Here is a 22,382-nt window from a genome sequence, read left to right on the forward strand (position 1 = left end):
TGAAGTATTAAAAATAGGTATATCATAGTAACCACTTGATGCCATGTATGGCATAAAAAGTAAATTCTGCTGCTCCTCCAACAAAATGATTGCTCAAAGCCTTCTGTCATGCAGAAAAAAACTTCAACTGTCAGTTAATTTAACAGAATTGAAACCATCTATCATCTCTTCTCTCCCTTCATCTTAAGCCTAACAATGAAACCAAGCTGGCTGGGTGCAGGAAGATTTTCCCAAAGGAAGCAAATTCCCCTGTCAGTGCTTACCCCATGGAAAATCACAGAGTAGCTGCACACCTTTGGGAAAGGTCTAATACTGTTTGCCCAGAAAGCTGCAGGCAGTGAGGGATCCACTGACAGCCTCAAGGTGCCAAAACTGGCCAAGTAACACAAGACCTGGATGCAACACTATTTTGAAGATCTGATCAATAACCTAGTGAGAAGTGGAAAAAACTGAGATGCTTTCATGCAGGGGCAAATGGTCTAAGCATAGGAGTGAGCTACTCTGGTCAAAGATAAAGAATTTCCAAAACTTCTACCCAGAAACAGTTGATCTTCACACCTTTTAATAAAATATTTGCCAAGAGCAAAATTTAGGTAATAGCTCAAAGTAAGGAACATATTTGGAGACATTCAGGGGAGTTTTCTTCCACTGAAGCCTACTAAGACAAAACACAAAGAAACAATATTCTGTAATTGACATTAAAATACTTTATTGGCTAGATAGAATATGCATTATGCATAGAAATATACTGAAATACAAAGTCCTCCAGAATACTCCTGTATAAAACCCACAATTCATACTTCTACATCTTATTTATATACATTACCAAATGTATTCAAGAGTCTAAGGTCATATTTGCATTTCTTTCTTCTCTTGAAAGCACATCTGGTGTAGTCCAAGGCCTTTTTGTTTCTTCAAGAGAAAATTGCATAGCTACCCTATTTCTTCATTTGGCCTGAAATCTGATGAAATTTTACATACTCTTCTCTCCTTTACTAGATCCTTTCAAGCTTGACTTCTGCCTCTTTTTCTCCCTCTGTCCCAGTATGCGATAGACTTTTTTCTTAGCCTCCTTTTGCCTCTTGAATTTCTGTTCATCCTCCTTCTGCTTAACTTTGAGATACTCTTTAAGCTGCTCCCGATGCTTTACTTTGGCTTTCTTTATCTTGTAATTATTCACTGTACTCAAAGCACTGAGAAGAGCTGATATCTAGAACAGAAAATAGACAGTCAATATACATGTAGCTCAGTTTTGGTGAGCAAGAAACAGTGTAACCTCAGCAGAGACACACATAATGAATCAGAGATTCAAGGCAAGTCCTAATTATCTCTGCACCTGTTACCTAATTTCTAAAATGGTTTAATTATTTATCCTGTTAGGAAGTTAATCAAAGCTTTAATTTTTGTGAACTCTGATTTTGGTTAGATAGCTTTTAAAAGGCTATGCCTAATTGCTACTATAGAATGCTCAAACTGCAGTTTGGATCTTCTTGCTTTTGCAAGCACTTTAATTCTCAATTTTGGAAGCAGAGTATTTGCTTCAAATCCTGTCTGTGTTAATAATGCATGTAAATGACAAGTCAAATAAAAAACTGCAGCTGCCAATTTAAGTCACCCATAATATGAGAGCACTAAATCCAAGTGAAATATCTTGCAAGTGCTGTGAGAAGGACAAAAGTTGTATTTAGGCTTCAGGTGACCTACTAGTCTAAAAAATAGACACCATCCACTCAGTGACAGTTCCATATACATACTATGTGCCAAACAGGAACAAAACAAATTGCAAGTGATCATTTTTCACTAGGAACATATATATCTTAAGCATTAGCAGTAGATTCAAGTGTCAAAACAATAGTTAGAAAAGCTTTAAACAACACTTTTACCCTTCAAGAGTCCTTGTTTCAGAGTAAGTGATAATTACCTTCTTTTCATGAGGCTCCCTGATAACAGCTGGTCTCCACTGGTCTTTTGGAGTCTTGCCTTTCTTCTCAAGATTCTTAGGCTTGTTCTTAAAAGGCAGTGCCTTCTGCAGTGCTTTAGGAATGTGGAGCTTATTGAAATGCCTCTTCTCCCTCACAATAGGCTAGAAGAATGGATACAGAACATATATGTAGGACTCATGATCTTGAAAAGCTTTTATTTAATTTTTCATCTTTCAGCCGGGAAAAAACCCCACAAACCACCACAAACCACCACAAACCCCACAAAACACCCCACAAAAATAAATACACACTCCTCAAAAAAAAACAAAACAAAAAAAACCAACCCCACCAAACAAAATAAACCACAAAAAACATAAACCAAAAGTGAATAAACAACATTCTCTGATATCCTTGGACTGAACTGTAGATGGTATGCTCATCCCAATTACTACACAGAAGTCCCAGTAAGCTTCTGGAGAAGACTTCTACCTTGCAGATTACTTTATAAACTTTAACTGACCCACAACAATCTGCTCTCAGCTTTTTTATTTCCATCTCATGCCAGGACTGTGCCTTGAGGATAAAAATTTGAAGTACACATGCAAATGTATGAACATGAATTATACTGCTCTCAGTTTGCACAGGTCTGAGACACACTACAAATTTGACTGGTTTAAAAAACAAAACGAAACAGAAATATACCTTATAGAGAGAATCCTTGTTTTGTTTCAGTTTGATGCCTCTCTCATACCTCAGCTGGCCTGTTGTCTTCATCCCACTCCAACTATCTTTCTCACCTGCTGGTTTCAGCAAGGATGTTACGGGGTTATAAAACATTGGGATAGAAACAGGATACCAGGTCCTCACGAAAACAATATCTGAAAGAAAAGGGAATGTTATTTGGCTCTAAAACAAGAGTTCACCACATCCACACTCTAAGCAAAGATTGCCTGAACAGAACAAATACTACACCACATGCCAGCATTGTGTTTGGTATATAGACCAAATGCCTTCAACTTGTAGTAAAAGCAATGCAAAACCCCACAAAGGCATGAACAGCACACATTCCTGAAGAGCAGGCAGCTGAATACCATCCTGCTCATCATTCATATTCAAGAACAAGAAAGAAGAATTCATATATGTAGGTGTGCCTGTATAATTACTGACAAAACAAATTTTCTTTCCCTTTGTCTATTTTTATAAAAGAACTAACTTGCTTTTATTTTGCACTATCCATGATAATGCAACACACATTTTGGTGTGTTTAGGAAAACCAGTCGTAGAAACCCAAGTAACTCACATTCTCAACATCACAGGAAAACTCAGCAAACACAGGAGGTAACCATCCCCTGCATAATTTCCCCAAAAGGCTACAGAAAAAAGTTGACTGGAGTTATAATGCCAGTCCTTGGATTTCTCAGAAAAGTGTCCTTCTAGCACTAGTACCACTAAATTCAATTCATCATGTTCAAAGAGAAAGGCTGTGTAAAACATTAAAAGCATGCTGTGTAAAAGATTAAAACACTTGAAAATACATGTCTTCAATTTAAGCCTTTTAGATGACTTTTGGGTATAAGTGAAAGAAGTCCAACATAAAATGCACTTCTTTTTAATTTCACTCTGCGTCTCACAAAGCATTTCTTACTCCATGAATTCACTCAATTATCAAACCCCAGAATCCTGAGGCATGGCTTTGCAATCTGTGAAGAAGGATGAAAGTTGTGTGATAACTTACATGCAACGTGCAACTTACCACTCATCAGCAGCTTGTCTTCAAAAGTTGCTCTGAAAGCGCCCACGGGAGCTCGGAGCGCCTTTTTGATCTGCCCCCGGATCCCGCTCACACTGCGGATCGCCGCACCCTCAAATTTAGCCACCTCCAGCTGGGAGTTAAACATTCCCTGAAAATGGCAATTGCCCACCATCATTCAAGAGGCCAAGTCTCTCTCTGTGACCACAAAAACAGAATTCCCACAAGCATATCTTATAAAGAGACAGGAGGAGCATAGCATTGTCTTTAGACTAGGAGTGCTGATCATACCAAAAACCCACTGAGCTGACTTTAGGTGAGCTGCTGAAAGCAATCTACTTTGTCATATATCACAGGCAAGCATTTAATACATATGTTTAAAATTTCAAAACAGAACATATCTACAGAAGCTTTACAGTTCTCCTTTAAAGTAATTTGCTGGAAATAGGGTATTTTAAAAACAAGCAAGCTGCCTTAAGTTGCTAGTTCTGAGATTCTAATACAATATTCTTGAAGGTTCCTGCTTCTTTCATATATCACAAGAAAAAAAAAAATCTGTCTATGCCTAGTGCAAATATTTGAGTGCTTCATTGCTGGGATCACTGCTTAGCTGCTTGTTGCCTCAAATACAGAATAACCTAAGCTCTCCTTGAGCCTGAAAGTCCAGCTAAGCACAACAGGAAGGACAGTGAACATTCATTCCTGCAACAGTTCCCACCCCAAGCACTTCTGTAACTGTAACTGAGAAGTCTTAAGCACTGCTAGAAGTCTCCTTTGACTCCAGAGCTGAAATTTAGTGGATCAGACTGATATTTACCAGGAACAGGTTTACATCCTCCAAAAGTGTCTGCCACTGCTAATTGTGGGTTTTAGGAAGGAAGCAGGGGGTAGGAAGGAAAAAAAAAAATCACACTGAATGTGAACCAGGAGACTGTTCCAGAATTTTTGTCTGGTTAACAATAATTCATATTACTTGGCTAGTCATCAGTATCTTTAGAGATCACGTGGAAGGGAGCTCAAAAAACCACAAGCAGCTCCTGACATCCAGAACAGCATTCAACAATAACTGAGAACTTTTGCCTCAGGAAAGACAATCCCAGCTTGCATTCCTTCCTAACATCAGTACATCTGGTTTTACAGTATACATACCTATGAACTTACCTTAATAAAGCAAGTGTTCTTAAAAATTTTGAATGGAAAACCAGTTAGCTTTAATTTCTTTACAATAGTTATGGATTTATCTAAATCCAGCACAACTCCTGTTGCAGCAATCCGGAAGTCAGGCTGAAACATCAGAGATGAAAGACATTGTTGAATGTGTATTTCTTAAACAATGAAGACACCATTTAGAATCACAGACTCACAAAACAGTTTGGATAGGAAGGTCATCTAGATTATTTAATCTAGTCCCATCCCCCTGAAGTGAGTAGGGATATGTTCCAATACATCAGGCTGCTAAGAGCCCCATCCAGTCTGACTCTGAATATTTCCAGGAATGGGGCTTCTACACTCTCTCATCAACCTATTCATGTTTTACCATGCTTTTTGTAAAAAACTTCTTCCTCATATCTAGTCTAAACCAACCCTTTGAATTTAAAATCATTCCTCCTTTTCCCATCACAGCAGGCCCTGCTAAGTTTATCTCCATATTTCTTCTAAGCCCCCTTTGTGATAGTCAGTGCTGGTCAAACAGTGCTGGTCCCAGTGCAGACCCTGAGGGACACCACTTGTCACCACTGCACATCAGGACACTGAGCTGTTGATCACTATCCTCAGATGTTGCCATTCAACCAACTCCTCATCCACTGAACAGTCCACCCATTGACTGAATCTCCTTCCAGAGAGAAGGGTGTTGTAGGGCACCTGCACTCCACATTTCACTTTTAAGACTCAGAATTTCTAACCTTTACAGAAGTACCACAGCATGAAAAATGCAGATTGACTAGTACAGACTAGTTGAGGTGCTGCTGACATAACATTCCTACATTTACTAATGAGATTTCCAGAACTGCCATTCTAATTACCTTGGAAGCTATCTAAAAGTCCTTGTGATCTACCTCACTATATTCTCTTTATGAAACAGAATCTTACTCAGACAGAAAGTCTCAAAGGAGAAGTGCTTTGTGCACTGCTCTTAGACATTTCATTATATGAAGGACACATGATGAAAGTAGCCTTTTAAAACATGTAAAAAGACAACTGTGAAATAGCATATTTTAGGCATATTTTAGGAAGGAGGTAATAATCACCACTCTGATTGCTGTCAAGCTCATTACAATGCCTTGCAAAGCTTTTGTTACCAACTATCTGCAAACATGAACCTACCTTTGATTAACATATATCTAATAAAGATCATATCTGATAAATACTGCTTTAACACTATTTAAATTGGAATTATGGAATAGTTTGGTTTTGAAAGGACCTCAAACATCATCTCATTCCAACCAACACCTCTGCTATGGGCACCTTCCACTAGACCAGGCTGCTCACGGCCTCATGCAACCTGGCCTTGAATCCTTCCTGGGATGGGGCATCCAAAACTTCTCTGGGCAACCTGTGCCAGAGCCTCATCACCCTCACAGTAAACAATTTTTTCCTGAAATCTGTTTAAAAAAAAAAATAATCCATTCCATACAGTTTCCCACCTCAACATAATATACATATATTATATTATACATATATATGTATTATACATATATGTTATCAACATTCTGTGGTAACTAACTTACCGTTGTGCCACTGACAGACTGAACTGCCAAAAATCCTGTCCCCTGAGGAGTGATGGGCCCTAAAAGAAAATTAAATTTTAAAACTTCTGAAAAGTTTTACTACACAATATCTATCCCCTATTTAAATTCCAAAAGCTTCAAAATACATTACAAATTTACTCAATGAAGTAAACCAAAGTTTAAATCTCCTGAACTACTGCCCACATTTAAAGCCCCATAAAGGAATGGTTAAGGCTGGACCCATAATGAGTGCAAAGTCTGTGTGCAGGTTCCTCTTGGATACGCCACACTTGGCAGAATGCTCAGAATTTGATGAAAATCCAAGCAATTCACAAATGATTTAAGCAATCTATGAATATCAGACAGCTGCCTGTTTTCCCACACTGCTTGGTGTGACTTTGCTGCCTGGGGAAATGGGGGTGGCTCACCCCAGAAGGCGGCCCCGCAGTGCAGGTGCTGCGGCGTGTACTTGAGCAGCCGCTGGCGCCCGTTGTGATCCTCCATGTAGAACAGCGGCATGGTCTGGAAGCGCCTCCAGCCCAGGCTCAGGATTAGGGGATCCCGGCTCTTGAGAATCTTCTTGTACCACCGGTGCTTCTTCAGGCGCAGCTGGGTGAACAGAACCGACCGTGCTGTTACAGGATGGCAACAGTGATTCTGTAAGCTTTATCTCTGTTTATCTCCAAATGTTCTCACTAACACTAGGTTGACTGGGAAAATCAATCAGTGTTTCACTTACCCTGAAAAATGTATGTAACTTTTCTGTAGTCACTTGTATCTAGATCGTGAAGGTCAGAGTACAATCAATGTTTGCAATTTAGCAATCACAGTATCAGACCTTAGTCCTGAGACACCTCTGCAGCTGAACATTAAACAACAGTAACCTTTTCTGGTCATCCTATTAAGCCTGTAAAGATCCAGAATCTGCTACTATAGAATTACATCTTGTGTCTAAAGCAAATCCCCTATTCAGCAGACAAGGATGGAAGTTTCTCTCAGTGTTTACTGCATTTTCAGTACACAGAAAGCAGGAACTCCAGACTCCCTGAAGCACACCTGTACTGAGATACAACATCTAAAATGCACTCAGCCCTTTGGCTACGTACCTGTACATAGCCGACATTCCCCTCGCTGTTGCCCAGACCTCCCAGGATGATGGGATAATGAGGATCAAAATTCAGGACAAATTCACAGGGCACATTCTCAATCTCTATTCGAACATACATCCCAGGCCTGAATCCCTCATACTGCACTCTGGTCTCATCATCTTGATCTTCAAATTCCGCTCGATTAAGCTATGTGACAAAGAGAAAGCCACCATGTGTTTCACAAAATTCAAGTATTAACAACTTGTTCATGAAGGGCTGGTTCTATTTAAAACATGCTAACAGTTATATCAATCTTTTTGGGGAAGATCTAATAGGTTCTGTGACTTTCTATTCAGAGGAAGGATCTCTACCACCACAAAGCACTTCCAATTTGAAATCCCAAGTGGGCCTGTTAGGCTGCTTGAAAGACAGTATCCAAGAGAAGCAAATGACTGAGTGATTTCTGATACACCTTTCACAATGGTGACTTTGGATTTTACAGACACAACTGTAAGAAGTACATTTTTTTTATTCAGGAGCCCAAGTACCTTTCAAAGTTAACATCCTGATCTTTAAGGTGTCACTTTATGAGGATGCTGTGCCCCTCTTTCTTACACTAGCAGCTTAAAAATATTTTTGTGCATCCTCACACTGTATATCATCAAAAGCTCTTCTGCACCATATGGTAAGAAAGTAAATATTGTGCAAATATTTAAGAAGATATCCTTGTGACTAAGAGAAGCCTCACCCTCCTGTTCCAGCTGCTGATGTTTAGCTACCCATAAGACACTGATTCTTTTACTTGAATGTCCTTCTTTATCCTTTAAGTGCTCTCAATACATCAGCATACCAGAGCTCATATTATCCTTTGTGACAGAGGCTAATACAGGCAGGTAAGGATTAATTTAACTACTATTTAGTGCAAAATTTTGTCAGAAGACAAGACAGTGAAGTTACTAACAATGTAAGGTGGTGTTCTGCCAATTCAGACAAAGAAGGAAGCTACTTCCTCTACTTTAAGCTTGCAAATTCTTATGTAAAAAAACAAAGGCCTGGAACCAAATCAACACCTCACATTCTGGATACAGCTATGCTGAAGACTTCTACCACATGTACAGAGCAACAGTCATTAATTATTTTTTTCCCAAAATAAATTCACAGTTGGATGAAAAGGACTGTCACAGAGAATTTATTTATCCATTAATAACACTGCAAAAAAATCACAGTAAAAATAATACCATGAAAATATATTGCAGAAATTAATAAGAGGAATATTTTCACCTTCCTACACATAAAAGGATACCTTTTTCATTTGAAAAGTTTTTAAGTAGTTGAAGTTTAGATGATACATCCTGGCTTATTCAGTGATTTAAAAATTGGTTAAAAACTGCACTCAGTTTAAATTCAGCTTTCATTTGTTTGGCTTGTTTGTTTGTTTCCCTTTCCAGATAACAGAATCAAAAAGTTCAAGCATAAAAAATCACATAAAAAATCACAAATTTCTGTGTATTTTGTGTACTTTCTGAAATATCTCCTGAGTATCACCTGTGTCTCCAGGAAAAAAATCTTTGGGAGACAAACTCTCTGGAACATTTTTGAAGACATATAGCAAGAAAAATTGCCAAATTAGCAGACTGTACCTGTGCTTGTTTATGCATTTCTTCTTTAAGATCGTCAAAGTATGTGGTGTCCCCTTCATCATATTCTGCATCAAACATTTCTTTAAGTTTTCTTTTCTTGTCCATGCGCTCCTTTTTCTTTTCCTCCTCCTCAGGTTCTGGTTTGGACATTTTTTCATCTTCCTCCTCCTCTTCTTCACTTCCAGACTAATCAACAATAAGTTATCAAACATGTAAAATGGTTCACTGAAAACAACCCATTCTGATCAACAGTTTGATAGATATTATTAAACAATACTTTTAGAGACATTATTAAACAATACTTCCTTACAGTGCCAATTACTAGACACTTGAAAAACATTTCAATTTTACACAGAGATTAGTAAGCTATTCATACAAGGAGACATAACTTCAGCATGAATCTCAGGATTGAATCATATTCCTTTTCACTGACAAAACTTTCTTGACTAAAAATCATTTAAATGTGAGGGAACAGACCCTAGAACTGACCTACCTGTGATTCTACAGCTAATATAAGTATATATAATACAGGAGGTTAAAAATGTAATTGCTGATAGCATTAAGCAATATCATGCTGGAAGGCAACACTCTAGAGACCAGGGAGGAGAAAGTTTGTTTACAGACCATTTGAATATTGCCAAAATTATACCATTACAATGGCTTTGCAATTTTATAATGAAATGCAAAGCCATCTAGTTGTTCAGTCCAAAAAGAAATTGATTTTTCAGTTTGTACTGTCACAGACAACTACAGTTCTGTTACTGGAAGACATCCAAGCCACAACATAAAATTGCTTCCACCAACCTCCTTTATGCAGATAAGAGGAATGAACTAGGAAACTCTGTCAAGTATCCACAATTTGTTTGGTTTAAACAGAGTGCCATAATCGTCTGCATCAGATGAGATGACATAGTACAAACAGTCATGATTACATTTGGTTTTAAAATACTTCTGTCATGCCTCCAGATCCTCCAGCTCTTGATTAAGCCTGACACCTACTGTTAAATAAGTGAGGTGACTTCTACATAATTAACTAGAAACAAAAATTTAGGCTCAGGCTAAAAACATGCCACTCTAAACAAAGTCAGTAATATACAGACCTCTTCTTTCCTGTTCCCACTGATTTCCTTCCTATTAATTCTATGAACACTGAATTTATTACATAAAGGGCCTATCACTTGATAAGAAACTCACACTTAGGTTGCTAAAGAACATAAAAATGCAGATCAGACCTGCTCTCCTGCAGCAGCAGCCCTTCCTTTGTGCACAACCCCAGTTTCCAGATCTTCAAAATCTCCATACAGCTCTTCTGCAAAAATAAGCACCAAAGACTTGTGAGCATTAATTAACCATTTTTTATTCCCATCAAGTTTTATACATTTGTTCTGCCCTCTCTACAGCTTCAGCTGAAAATTCTAGGCTAAACTCAATATGGCTCCTCCTTTATGATATAAAAAATGTATAGAAAGTTTAGATCATCCCAAAGGACTCCCAATACATTAGTTTGCACTCTAATGACACAAGACACCAACAGAGCAATTGAGCCCCTATGTTTCATTTTTTAAAAAATCAAATTAAATATAGCTGACAGTTTTTAGGTTAAAAAAAAGCCTGTTAAACTACAATAATGACACATGTAAGATACAGCCACGTTATTAAATATTTTCAAGTATTTCTTAATTAAAAAAAAACCCACACAAACAAAACAAAAACACCTCCAAAACACCTGAAGATAGATCTCCCTTTTCAGCCAAACATGAATGGCAAGTTTGTCTTCCCAAATCTGTTTATTTCTACCATGACTATCTAATCTACCATGACTAAGAATAAACCACATATGATGAATAAAAGAACTCAGATACACAATTCAAAGCTGGCATGTCCAAGTGTTGAGACTAAGAAATCCATGTGGTAATTTAAATTACATACTCTATTTTTCAGAAAGTGAATTTCCAAAATGTGGTATATGCCTACTGTTTCTACAGAGACTCACAGCAATGTGCAATTATGTTAGTATCTATATAATAATTTATATATAGTTTGAAAAAAAATGCAGGTATAGCACTAAGGCAAAATATACATAACTAAAAAGTCATACTTTTCTTAAAAATCCTGTATATATGAATCATTTTCAGAAGTGTTACACGTACCATCTTCCTCCAACAGCTTTGCTGCATCTTTATCATCCTCCCACTTTCCAGTAACAAAGCAGTCCCGAATACTGCTCATGACCTGCAAAATAAGTGTCATTGCAGAGCTGCTGCTGGTCATCACCAGAAATGTTCCCAAGACATTCCCCACTCTCCCCTCAGAGACACCACCACACAGACTATTCCCACCTCCACATCAAGACACCACTACCAAAACTACACAATGCCTTCCCAAAAGCAGGATTGTGCACCCAATTTAATTCTTGGCCAAAAATCTCTACCCTACATTGTATTTTTGCTTGGGTCTCTCCCACTTTTTACTTTTTGGCAAATAAAGAATAAACTATTATCCACCAAATATTAAAGTGAGCCAAGCATTACATTAATTTACTGTAACTTGCCACTCTTGTAAATCTTGGGATCTTTTACTTATAGTGACAGCAAGTGGCAGAATCTAAGACACTGTGGCCATAGCTCCCACAGGTCTGTTTCAATGACAGCTCAGCCATACTCTGACACACAGCCAGGACAGAACCAGGCAGGACATGCAGAAGCAATTATGCAATGGCATCACCTCTTCTAAATCCCAGTCTTGTGGCTTTTCTACCAGGAATTTGGAGCAGTCGAGAGCATTAGCCTTCTGTCTGGACGCTTTGTCTGGACGGCTGACACGAAACAAACCTCCAAGCTCATCATCTGCATCCTCACTCTCCTGGTCCTCATCCTCGACAGCTAAACCAAACACAGAGCCTGTGATGATCTCCCCCACAGCACATGCATGAAATTCATTAATCACCCCTCTCCTTATGTTTCCAACAGCTGCAGCGGTTCAAGGCAATAAAAGCACCAAACTGGAACAGTTTTAAATGTAAAACCCTGAAGAAAAAGGTACACTGATCCAGTTGTTCTCCTAACTGGAATTATATTTTTTTAAAATTGTCCAATAAGTAAACAGAGGATGCTTGTTCAATATCACAAATTGGAACAATATCAAAATTATCTGTGAACAGGAAGGACATTAAGCTTGCTTGTAAATCAAGAATACCAGACTGGAGAATCTGTCAGAAAGTCTTCCCACACCTGCAAACTCTCATAATGTTCTGCAAAGGTTCTGCACAATGAGATTTGTGCATTCAGACAACCACTGGAAAAGTTGTGAATGAAACATACATAATTACATACATAAGTTACATAAATAGCAATTTTCTCTTCCTTTTAAGCCAGCTATTTTTTCCTTGACAAACATCTGATACTGTTATGTCTAAGAGACTCCTCCACAGTCACTGTGAGACAGAAATTCCTGAAACCAGCCAACAGACAACATCCCTTTATGAAACACAATTACCACAATGGGTTTGCATAATAGCTATCAGATGATTACACAAATCACCAAATCTTAAATGCTTAGAAGAAATAACTGAACCAGAAAACATGAGTAACAACTGAGTAGTCTGGAAAATGCTTTTTATGGGAAAAGTAAAAACTGTCTTCTTATTACAATTATTAGTGAAAATGAGTATCAGCAATTAAAAAGTCAATTAACTCTCCTCAAGCCTCCCACCAAAATACAGTGCTCAAATACTCAGACTTGCAAACTAGTAACAGCTCAAAGCCCCCATACACTGAGACAAGTTTCCAAACAGATCTGTACCTGTTCCATACACAAGTTTACGAAGATTGGGGGTTGATCGCTGCTGTCTTAGAAAGGCCTCAGCTGCCTTCTGTGTGAGGTCCTCTTTCCACTTAAGTGCACCTGAAAAGGGAAAAAATTCATATTCTATCTCCAAAAAAGAACAAGAGTCAGAAATTACAAAAATAATTTAAACAAGGACAGGACAAGAGGCTTAAGTGTAGACACAACCCACAGTTTCTTTTTCTCACACTCCATATACACACAGAAGCATAAACTGTGGATAACCAATTATATCTCTGATAATTTTTTTTTGGGACAGAATTTAAAAAACTTATTAACAACAGTGACAGACTTGATCATGTTCACGATGACACATATCTTTTTCAGACTCACTGAATGGCTGAGGTTGGGAGGGACTTCTGGGGGTCTCTGTGTTCAGCCCCACTGCTCAAGCAGCAGCACCTAAGGCAGGCAGCTCAGGGTGGCTTCTGAACATCTCCAAAGATGGAGATACCTGTTCCAGTGCTCAGTGAGTAGCTAACACATCTTACTAACATTCCCCCAAAAAATGTTTTAGTCTTTCTAGATGTAATACAGCATCATAATTTGTTTTACACAATAGCTATAAAGATTAAAAAGAAGTATATGCAAAATCAATGAAGTTTTGTTTATAAAATGAATTACCTCTGTTTTAAAAGAAGGAAACCTGACACTGCATACTACAATGCAAATGAAAGGCTTAATAGCAAGCATTTCAAGCTTTCCTAACTTTGCTACTTCAGAAATATATAAAAATACATACACACATATATAACAGGCAATATTATGGAGTAATTTCTAATTATATTGTTTAACAATTTATACAATTAAAGTGCACAGTAAAAATTAAACAGTTATAGTCTACCTGTTGTGTCAGCAGAAAGATCTACTTTTTCTTCATACTCCTCTTCTTCTCTCAGCAGATTCTCCACATCATCATCCTCAGTATCTACAGTTTTAACTTTAGTCTGTCTAACACTATCAGCTTTCTTTGCTTGACTGTGCTGCAACTCATTCCTATCTGACTCTTCAGCTTCTAATTCCTCATGTGATCCTCCTTCATCATCACCCTCTTCAAGGGAAGAGTTCTCAGCCTCAGATTCTGATGCCTCTTCCGCAGTGCAGTTTCCTGAATCTGTAGTGAGCACTGCTTTTCTTTTGGGACTGTGCTCTGAGATTTGTGATTTCAATTCTGTATTTTCCCTATTCATACCATACTGATTAGTTTCAGCTCTTTTATTTGCAGCCTCAAATTCACTATCTGAGCTTTCATCTTCATAAGTCCTTTGTAAGTTCCCCTCCTCCTCTTCCTCCATCTCACTGTCTTCAGGCACAGTTTCTCCTTCTTCTTCAGAGCTCATCTCTAGATCATCATCACTGTCTGCAAATGCTGGTAGCTCATTCACAGCTTCTTCCTGAGCCACCTCTGTTTTCAGGCGCTTGGCTCTCCTAACAGCCACCCCTTCCCGTAAGAGCACTCTCTCACTTTCTTCCTCAGCATCACTTTCATCATCACCATCACTTCCATCTTCAGACACTGCTTCTTCTTCATCTTCTTCTTCTTGGTCATCTTCCTCATCACTTGCTGCATCATCATTTTCCTTCTCGTTGTCTTCAAACACGGCCTTCCGACGAACCCTTCCAGTCTTCACATCCACCTGCCTCTCTTCTTTTGGCATCACAAACCTGTTTTCCCAAAGGCCACATTTGGGGTTAAGATGGTAAAGAAGAAGAAAATTTTAATAAAAGAATGAAGCTTCATGTTAATACTTTTAAATAGTTCTATGAATTTTCTTTCAAATAAAGTGAAGTTATGTAGACCATTAGAAAGGCACTGGTATTCTTTAATGTCTCCTTATTCAAGAATATTGAATGTTACAGCCAAAAAGAATTCCAATAAATTTCTTCATTTTCCATTGAATGAATTAAGACAGAAATGTTACTTGTATCAGCAATAAATTCCTGGAAGGCAGGAATACACTGCTGGCAAAACTTCCTAGTACCAATTATTTCTATCCCAAAATACAGCGTGGCATATGAGTAATCTCAGAAGAGGAAGAATCAGACAACATGTCATTTTACTAGCTGTGCTCTATTGAGAATTTTTCCTAAATTAGAGCCTGAAATGAGACATTCATTCATGCTCAAACACTGCCCAGCATTCAAAACTTACTCTTGTCCTACATCTTCTGAACCCAAGGGTGTAGAGTCCATGAAGAGAGAGACCTTGCTTGATGCCATCTTAACATCAATGGCTGAGTGTGTGGAGATGAGGCTCTGAACAAGTTCATGATTTGGCCTCACTTCCTCCTGGAAAGACAATGTTTTTTACTTTTCAATTAAGTTAAATAAACAAATGTCTAATATCAGTTTAAACCAGCAGAAATAACCATATGCAAGAAAAAATTGCAGGGCATTTTAAAGAAACATTTTCTCAGAATAGAATTCCCTTCTACACATTTCAAGAATACTGACTCAAGAAAAATTAAAGATGGACTCCTTTACAATATGCAACCACTACAGTAAATACCAGCAAACACATTATCATAGACCCAAAGGTATTTAACATTCAGCACAACAAAGGGAAAAAGAACTGAAATCAATTAGTTTGTAGGCAAATTTTTTTTTTCTCCCTTTGACCAGTCAAATCCTTAAAGTCTTCTCCCAACAATCACCATGTCCTACAAAATAAGAGTGATAACAGTCCAGCCAGGAGATTTCATACATCTTATATCTATATTTATGAAGTTGTTACACAAACTTTAGGTACTTCATATTAACTGATCTTCCAATGTTTTGTACAATAACAGATAATAGAAATATCCCTTCTCTGAAATCCCTGAAGGAGAACAGAACTAATTATCCACTGTGGATAGATAAGGATTGACTATTTTAAAGAAGCTTAATTTTAAACACTTATTTTGGCTTTAAGGATAAAAACTACATTTTCCAAGAGAATTCAAATCACCAACAGCATTCTTTTACCTCTTCTTTTTCATGAGCATGGCTCCCACCAAGGTCAATGTAAACAGCATCTTTATCATACACAATACCCCCAACTCCTGACAGAGGGGCATAGACCAGCTTCTCTTTCTCATTTAAGGAACGCTTCTTCTGCTGCTCTGGGAGGGCACAGGGGTCTGGCAGGAAACTCACATCACTTACAGTGAAGTCTCCTACACCTGAGGAGGACAGACAAAAGGAAGCACAACATTCTGATTCTGAAATTTGTGCATGGAGAGATTCAAAACTCACCCCCTCCCCCCAAAAAAAAGGAAAAATAAACAAACAAAAAAACCCAAACATTGTGGCATTCAATGATTCATCAACAGGAAGCTCTGTGCCAAGCATTCAATTCCTCTGCCTTACCACTGAAGTTAGACAAGTATACATGAGTTCACCAGAATCCTGAAAAGTTTTGTTTGTTTCTTTGCCTGTTTTCAAATGACAAAAACAGCAACTCACTCTTCTGAGTGGGTTTGTAAATTTATTATTACAGTATTTTTTAATTTAAACTTTTTAATCATTCACTTAAAATATTAAATTAGTCAATTCTGACCATAAGAAATATATTACATAATTTACTGATTCACATCATTCAAATTTACTTTTCATTATTAGGGCTGGTATGTTTTACATTTTAAGAACCTTTTAAAGTGATACACCTTTGAAAAACTTTAAATACTGTAACATGTTTATCATGCAACAAAACTGCACTATTAAAAACAAAACTAACTACAAGATTTATTTTCACAAAAACATGTGCTTATAAAAAAATTTCACAAATATTACAGGTATTTAGAAAGATGAAAAATCTGCTGTACAACATACTTTAAAGATACAAATAATTTCTGCTATGTTGTTTTTCACAGATCAGCACAGAAAGAGTTCTAAGACTCTGATAAATTACCTGGCATATGAATTTGACTTTTGTTTTTCAGGTGTGCTCCCCTCAGGTATCCATACAGTGATATCTTCCTGTCACATTTGGGATTGATTCGAACATCCTCTGGGTTTGTGAGCTCTTCCATTCTACTCAACATTTAAAATCATAGTTAAAATACCCAGACTCCCAAGGGCAACTTCTGAGAAAAAGTAACTTAAGAAAAGAGAACATCACTGCTGCCACTGTATGATCTGCAGACTCTAATAATTAAAACTAAATTATCATAAGTAAGAAAAAATTCATAGAATAAAAAAATCTTCTAAAAGCATTTTAGAATTGTATTTTAAAAGTTCTATAATTATGTTCAACAAATTTCCAGAAGGTTTACCAACACTTCACTGAACAGGTACTGCTTTCTTAGCACATTTTAACTACTCTTTATCAGCTTTGCACATACAGCCCTCCTCTAATCAATCTCACTATCAGAGGGCAAACAGCTGAATGTCACATTCCCTGCAGTCACACAACACCTTCTTTTCCCTAAGAATGTTGGTGAAAAACACAAAATCTACCACAGAAAAGAGTGGCTGCTTGCAGGCAGAGGAGGGGGAAGCTCCTTTCTACCCTGCACATGGGAGGCAGCACACAGAGCCAAGGCAGAGAATGGGGACACAGCCCAGCTGCAGATCAGGTTAAAACTGAAACAACAATCACAAAACTGCAACAGTTACAGCAACCTAAAACAATGTTACTGGAAGACTACAGAGCGTGGGGGGTGCATTTTCCTTCTCTTTGCTCTCCATATTTTGCAGGACTTTGCACAATGCTGATCTACTTCTCTGACAATTTTTCCTCAAGAATTTGAGCTACAGAAGAGGCTCATTCAAGGCACCTTGGATTATGGTGGGAGTTTGGTCATAAATGTAAGCATTCTGGCAATCAAATATGAAAGGTGAGGTAATTCCTCAAGCAGAGACAGCTGCCATCAAGATTACCTTCATATTCCAGAGACTGTGAATCAAATGCTACACAGGGAGATGGAGCAGAAGGGATATTCCAGGGAACTCAGGACTAATTCACCAGCTGTTGTTTAATCACTAGAATGCTGTTTCTTTTCCACAGAAACTCAGCATAATCATCAACAAGCACAATTATTTTAACTATCCTGTGTTTCAAAAATATTTACAATATACCAGAGGGGGTGTACATGATGTGACACAAGTGAAAACTGAACAGCACAAACCTGCAGAGGCGCCTTCCCTTCCCAAAGCCACTCACAAACACCCATTCACACACAGAGCTGAGGGCTAAGAGCACAGCTTTTTCAAACAACAAGGTGCTACCCATGCTGAGATTGAAGAACAGAGAGAAAAACATACCTGTCTGCAAGAACATAGGGGTGAGATGTTTGCCAAGTGAGAGGCCGGAATTTCATAACTGAGATAAAACGCCCCAAATTGTGAATTTCCTGCTTTTGATACTCTCCATGAACCATTCCAGACAAATAAAACAACTTAGCACCCTAAACACATTAAAAAGACATAAAAACAGAAAAAAATCAATTTAATATCCATAAAACTAAAGAAAGAGATTAGTTATGCAATTCTAATTTGTAAATCCTAGATGAAAATTTCACATGTTTTCACAGTTTACTTCAACATGAAAATTGTCCCCTAAATCTTAATGGAAAACTATTCACATACTCAAGACCTCATACAGACCTACAGGCAGATCCTCCTTGCAAGGGACCTGCATAACAGACCTAGTAGCAAATTTAGCAGCTTCTCACACTGAGATGGAGAATAATCACACATTTTAGCAAATAAAGATAAAACAATCTGATACAGTATCAACATTGTTCACTTACCTATTTAAAAGATGCAAGAACATAATAAACACTTAAGTATTGATCCACTTTTAATTTAGCTTCCATACAGCAAAATATACAAAAATATTAACATTAAATGTCATACCGGATACACTTCAGTCCAGAATCTGTGCTTTAACTTCTTTTTAGTCTTCTTTAATTGTTTGTTGTTCTTGAATGTGTCCAAGTGGGTTAGAACTCCCATAATTTTGGGAAAGCCATGTACCTGGCAAATGTTCAGGAATTCAAATGTCTCCATCTCAAATCCAAAGCTGGCATCAATGAGCATTAGAACCTGCAAACACAACAGTCACATTTCACTACAGCAACACCACAGTGCCCACATGAGCTAATTTCAAAGACCACAACTTTAAACTCTTAAGCTTCTCAGGAACCAAAATTTTGCAAAAGAGTTCTGTACTTTAATTCATATACCCTGAAAACCAACTTTGGCTTTTTATTTGAAGTATGGAACTTGGCTGCCAAAGAAGTTCTAGATGCTCTAGGAATGCAACAGCATTCAGTATTACAATAAGATCTGAACAAGTGTTCACCTGGTGAATTTAAAATATGCAAAACTGATTATCTTCCAAGACTTTTAGGAACATCTTAGGAAACTAATATAACGCATATCTGTGTTTTGGATACTCTAATGCTGCTATGGCCAAGTGTTTTGGAAAAATGAAACTAAATTTTTCCATTGTTGCAACTTAAATGCACTGACACAGGGAAACAGCAGCAAACAGTTACATGAAAATGGAAGCAAAGTTGGTTTAGGGTCTTAACCACAAGAAACTTAAAGCACACAGGAACAGATGACAGATCTTCAAGCACTGATGTGATATCAGCCCATTAACAATAAATCCAAACAGATTCTCAGTACCACCATGTGCACACAGAATCTGAAATGTCCACCAAATATACTTGCAGAAGTATTTGCATTGTTTGGTACATCTCCCTTACTCAGTAGAAAACATAAAAATAGAATAATATCTAGATCAGTGTACACATGTATTTAAATATTTAAATAGTTAATACTTAGACAAGGATCCCAATACCTAATCAGCTGTGAATAATATACTCCAAATCTACATGTAAAGTAAAATTCTAAACAAATGGATCATGCACTGGATCCCCAGGATGAGTTCATGTCATTTTTTGATCCAAAAGTAAATTACAACAGTGACCACATTCCACTGAAATCAGCTGTATTACTGCATGACATTCTTCACAGATGGAGACTTCAGTGTGCATTAAAAAACCCAACTAGTAAATTAACATATATTTCCACTTTGAACATTGGTTGAAAACTTCTTGACTAAAAATAATTTTCAGATCTTATAATATGGCTTAACCAAATTCCTTAATGAAAAATCACTGTGTCACCTTGGCTTGTTACATCTTCCACTAAAAGTTTATCAGTTGCATAAGAATGAAGTTCAGCACCATTAGCCTACTCTCACATCCTCCCCACAACCACACACACACTTTACTTTCCCCCAGCCTCAGGATGAGGAAAGTCCTGGGGTTGTTCCAGAACACAAGGTGTGTCAAAGAGGGAAGGTCTTGTTCTCTTCAAAGAGACAGTTTTGCCCTTGATACCAAAAAATGTGTAGAGAAATCAGACACTGGTGCAGTCCAACCAAAAGTAGTATTTTCAATATAAATTACAGTAGAAATCACATTCCATTGTTAACTTACCAGATCAGCAACTTTAGCCAGGTCAATCATTGTGTTAATGTCACATCCACATTCAATGATGGTCAGCCGGCGCTTTTTACCTGGAAACATAATCAAGCATCAAAAACTGAAACAGAGGGAGCAAACATATTCATTCAGTTTTCTTTTCAGGTCACATTCCTGAAGTTCCTCCAGGGCATCCGGAACTCAGAATCTGTAAATCACCCAACATGCATCACTGTAAAGTGTCTGATTTTGCCTGCTTATAATTCTGCTAAAATATAATTTTTTATTTAAAATTATCAGATCTTCTTCTGCTGTATATATGACATATCACACAACCAAATGATTTCTTCAAAATTACCAAAAAATTAGGAGAACATTAACACATCCCAGCTCTCAAAATAAGACAAGCAAGGAGCACAAAGGAAGCATTTCTTTTTCTCCCATGTTTGCTCTCACCTGAAACAATTGTAACAGGACCCCGGATTTCTACCAGCTTTTGCCTTGTGAAGTTCTTAATGAGACACTTTATCACAGTGCTCTTCCCAACCTTGGGAGGGCCAACCACAACCACCACCACGGGAGGTGGCTCCAGGGGAGTCCGGTCAACCACGGGAATGTGATGCTTTTTAGTCTTCAGATCCTGAGTTCTGAGAAGAAATTTGTCATAAATAAATACAGGAACGTCATGGACAGTGACACTACTATTTGAAAGTCTTCAGTATTTGCAAAAGCTTAAACACAAAGGTTGAGCACAAGCACAGATACCAGGAATTCCCACTGATTCTAAGGAGCTATTCAGTTTTTCTATTGATTAACACAGTGTAATCAATGTAACAGAGAGGCACAACCTGACTGGGTGAATGACGAACGCTACACCGACACAGCAGTGAAAATTAGAGTGTGCGTATTTGTATACAAAGTAACAGAGAAACCCCAGGCCGTCCAGCCGCCTGTGCACACGCTGGAGCCAGTTCCACTTCTCACCGGTGGAACGTCCTGGCCATCCGCACAGCGGACTGCACTGTAAAGGCCTTGGGGTTTCTCTTCCGCGCATTCTCCTCATCTCCTATTCCCAGGTCATTGAGATATCGTTTCCTTTTCTTCTCTGCCTTTGGCCCGCTATGCTTCGCACGATGCTTCTTCTTCTCTTTTTCCTCCATCTTACTCGTTCACCAGCTGTTTGCACGCAGTGAATTCCCGGTCCCTCCGTGCGACAGCGGGCGCAGCTGGCACAGGAAGAGAGCACAGTTACACAGGGCACAGCAGCTGGAGAACACCGTGCAAGCACTTCCAGACCAACGCACGGAGCCCGCTCAGCCCTGCATGCCGGCCCAGGGCCGCGGGCACCGGGCAGTGCCCCGGCGGCGCGGAGCTGCAGGCCACACCGCAGACCTTAGCTCGAGAACGGGTCCTGCCGCGAGGCCTCCCCACGAGCAGCCACCACACACCTGTGCTGTGCCGTGCTGTGCCGTGGGCCCGGCCCTGCCCGCTCCGCCGCGTCCCCCGGCCCGCTCCGGCCCGGCCCGGCCCGGTCCCGCCGCCCGGCCCACGTGTGCCCGCACCGGCGCTCAGCGCGGAGCCTCCCTCTCGGAAACGGCGGCTGCGCGCCGGGTTCCGGTGCGGCGGAGCGCTATTGCCGGCGCACACGTTGTCACACAGCGGCAGGGTGGCGGCGGCGCCGCGCATCCCGCGCCGGGAATGGGAACCGGGACCGGGAACGGGAACGGGAACGGGAACGGGAACGGGAACGGGAACCGAGAACGGGAACGGGAACCGGCCCCTGTGCGCGTGTTTAGGAGTCAATTGTTCTCCTGCACACTCTGTGAAAGCCCGCGGTAGCTGCCCCGCGAGGCCGGCCTCACACCACCCGGAGCGGAGGCTGCCTGCGGGCTCGGGACAGCCCCCGTACCAACTGGGAGACTAGCCCAGCAATCACTGTGAGAAAAATAAAAGATTAATCCTTGCCGAGGACTATGTGGAGACAAACAATTC

The 22,382-nt window shown here is 39.0% G+C and overlaps 1 protein-coding gene across 1 annotated transcript; it reads right to left on the reverse strand.

Annotated features, from left to right (window-relative positions):
* Window positions 1-684: 684 nt before the first annotated feature.
* Window positions 685-21,913, reverse strand: BMS1 (BMS1 ribosome biogenesis factor). Its single transcript, XM_079312643.1, has 23 exons — window positions 21,850-21,913; window positions 21,375-21,616; window positions 20,847-21,037; window positions 20,406-20,485; window positions 18,811-18,999; window positions 18,217-18,359; window positions 16,862-16,983; window positions 15,937-16,133; window positions 15,125-15,261; window positions 13,817-14,637; window positions 12,931-13,032; window positions 11,854-12,011; window positions 11,280-11,361; window positions 10,362-10,438; window positions 9,130-9,315; window positions 7,508-7,696; window positions 6,830-7,010; window positions 6,402-6,460; window positions 4,834-4,956; window positions 3,676-3,823; window positions 2,625-2,800; window positions 1,922-2,083; window positions 685-1,210 (listed from the first exon to the last, which is right to left on the reverse strand). Exons 2-23 carry the CDS (start codon window positions 21,548-21,550, stop codon window positions 974-976), a joined length of 3,936 nt encoding a protein of 1,311 aa, XP_079168769.1. The 5' UTR covers window positions 21,551-21,616; window positions 21,850-21,913; the 3' UTR covers window positions 685-973.
* Between the last annotated feature and the right edge of the window lie 469 nt (window positions 21,914-22,382).

The sequence above is a fragment of the Erithacus rubecula genome (assembly GCF_903797595.1).
Source record: "Erithacus rubecula genome assembly, chromosome: 9".
Lineage (NCBI taxonomy): Eukaryota > Metazoa > Chordata > Aves > Passeriformes > Muscicapidae > Erithacus > Erithacus rubecula.

Bases quoted from the DNA above. Each gene is read 5' to 3' on its own strand.
- BMS1 (XM_079312643.1), bottom strand. From the start codon at position 21,550: ATGGAGGAAAAAGAGAAGAAGAAGCATCGTGCGAAGCATAGCGGGCCA. The intron at 4,957-6,401 runs GTAAGTTAGTTA...CTGATGTTTCAG, and splicing joins AGTCTGTCAGTGGCACAACG to CCTGACTTCCGGATTGCTGC. The intron at 1,211-1,921 runs GTAATTATCACT...TTTCTGTTCTAG, and splicing joins GGGAGCCTCATGAAAAGAAG to ATATCAGCTCTTCTCAGTGC.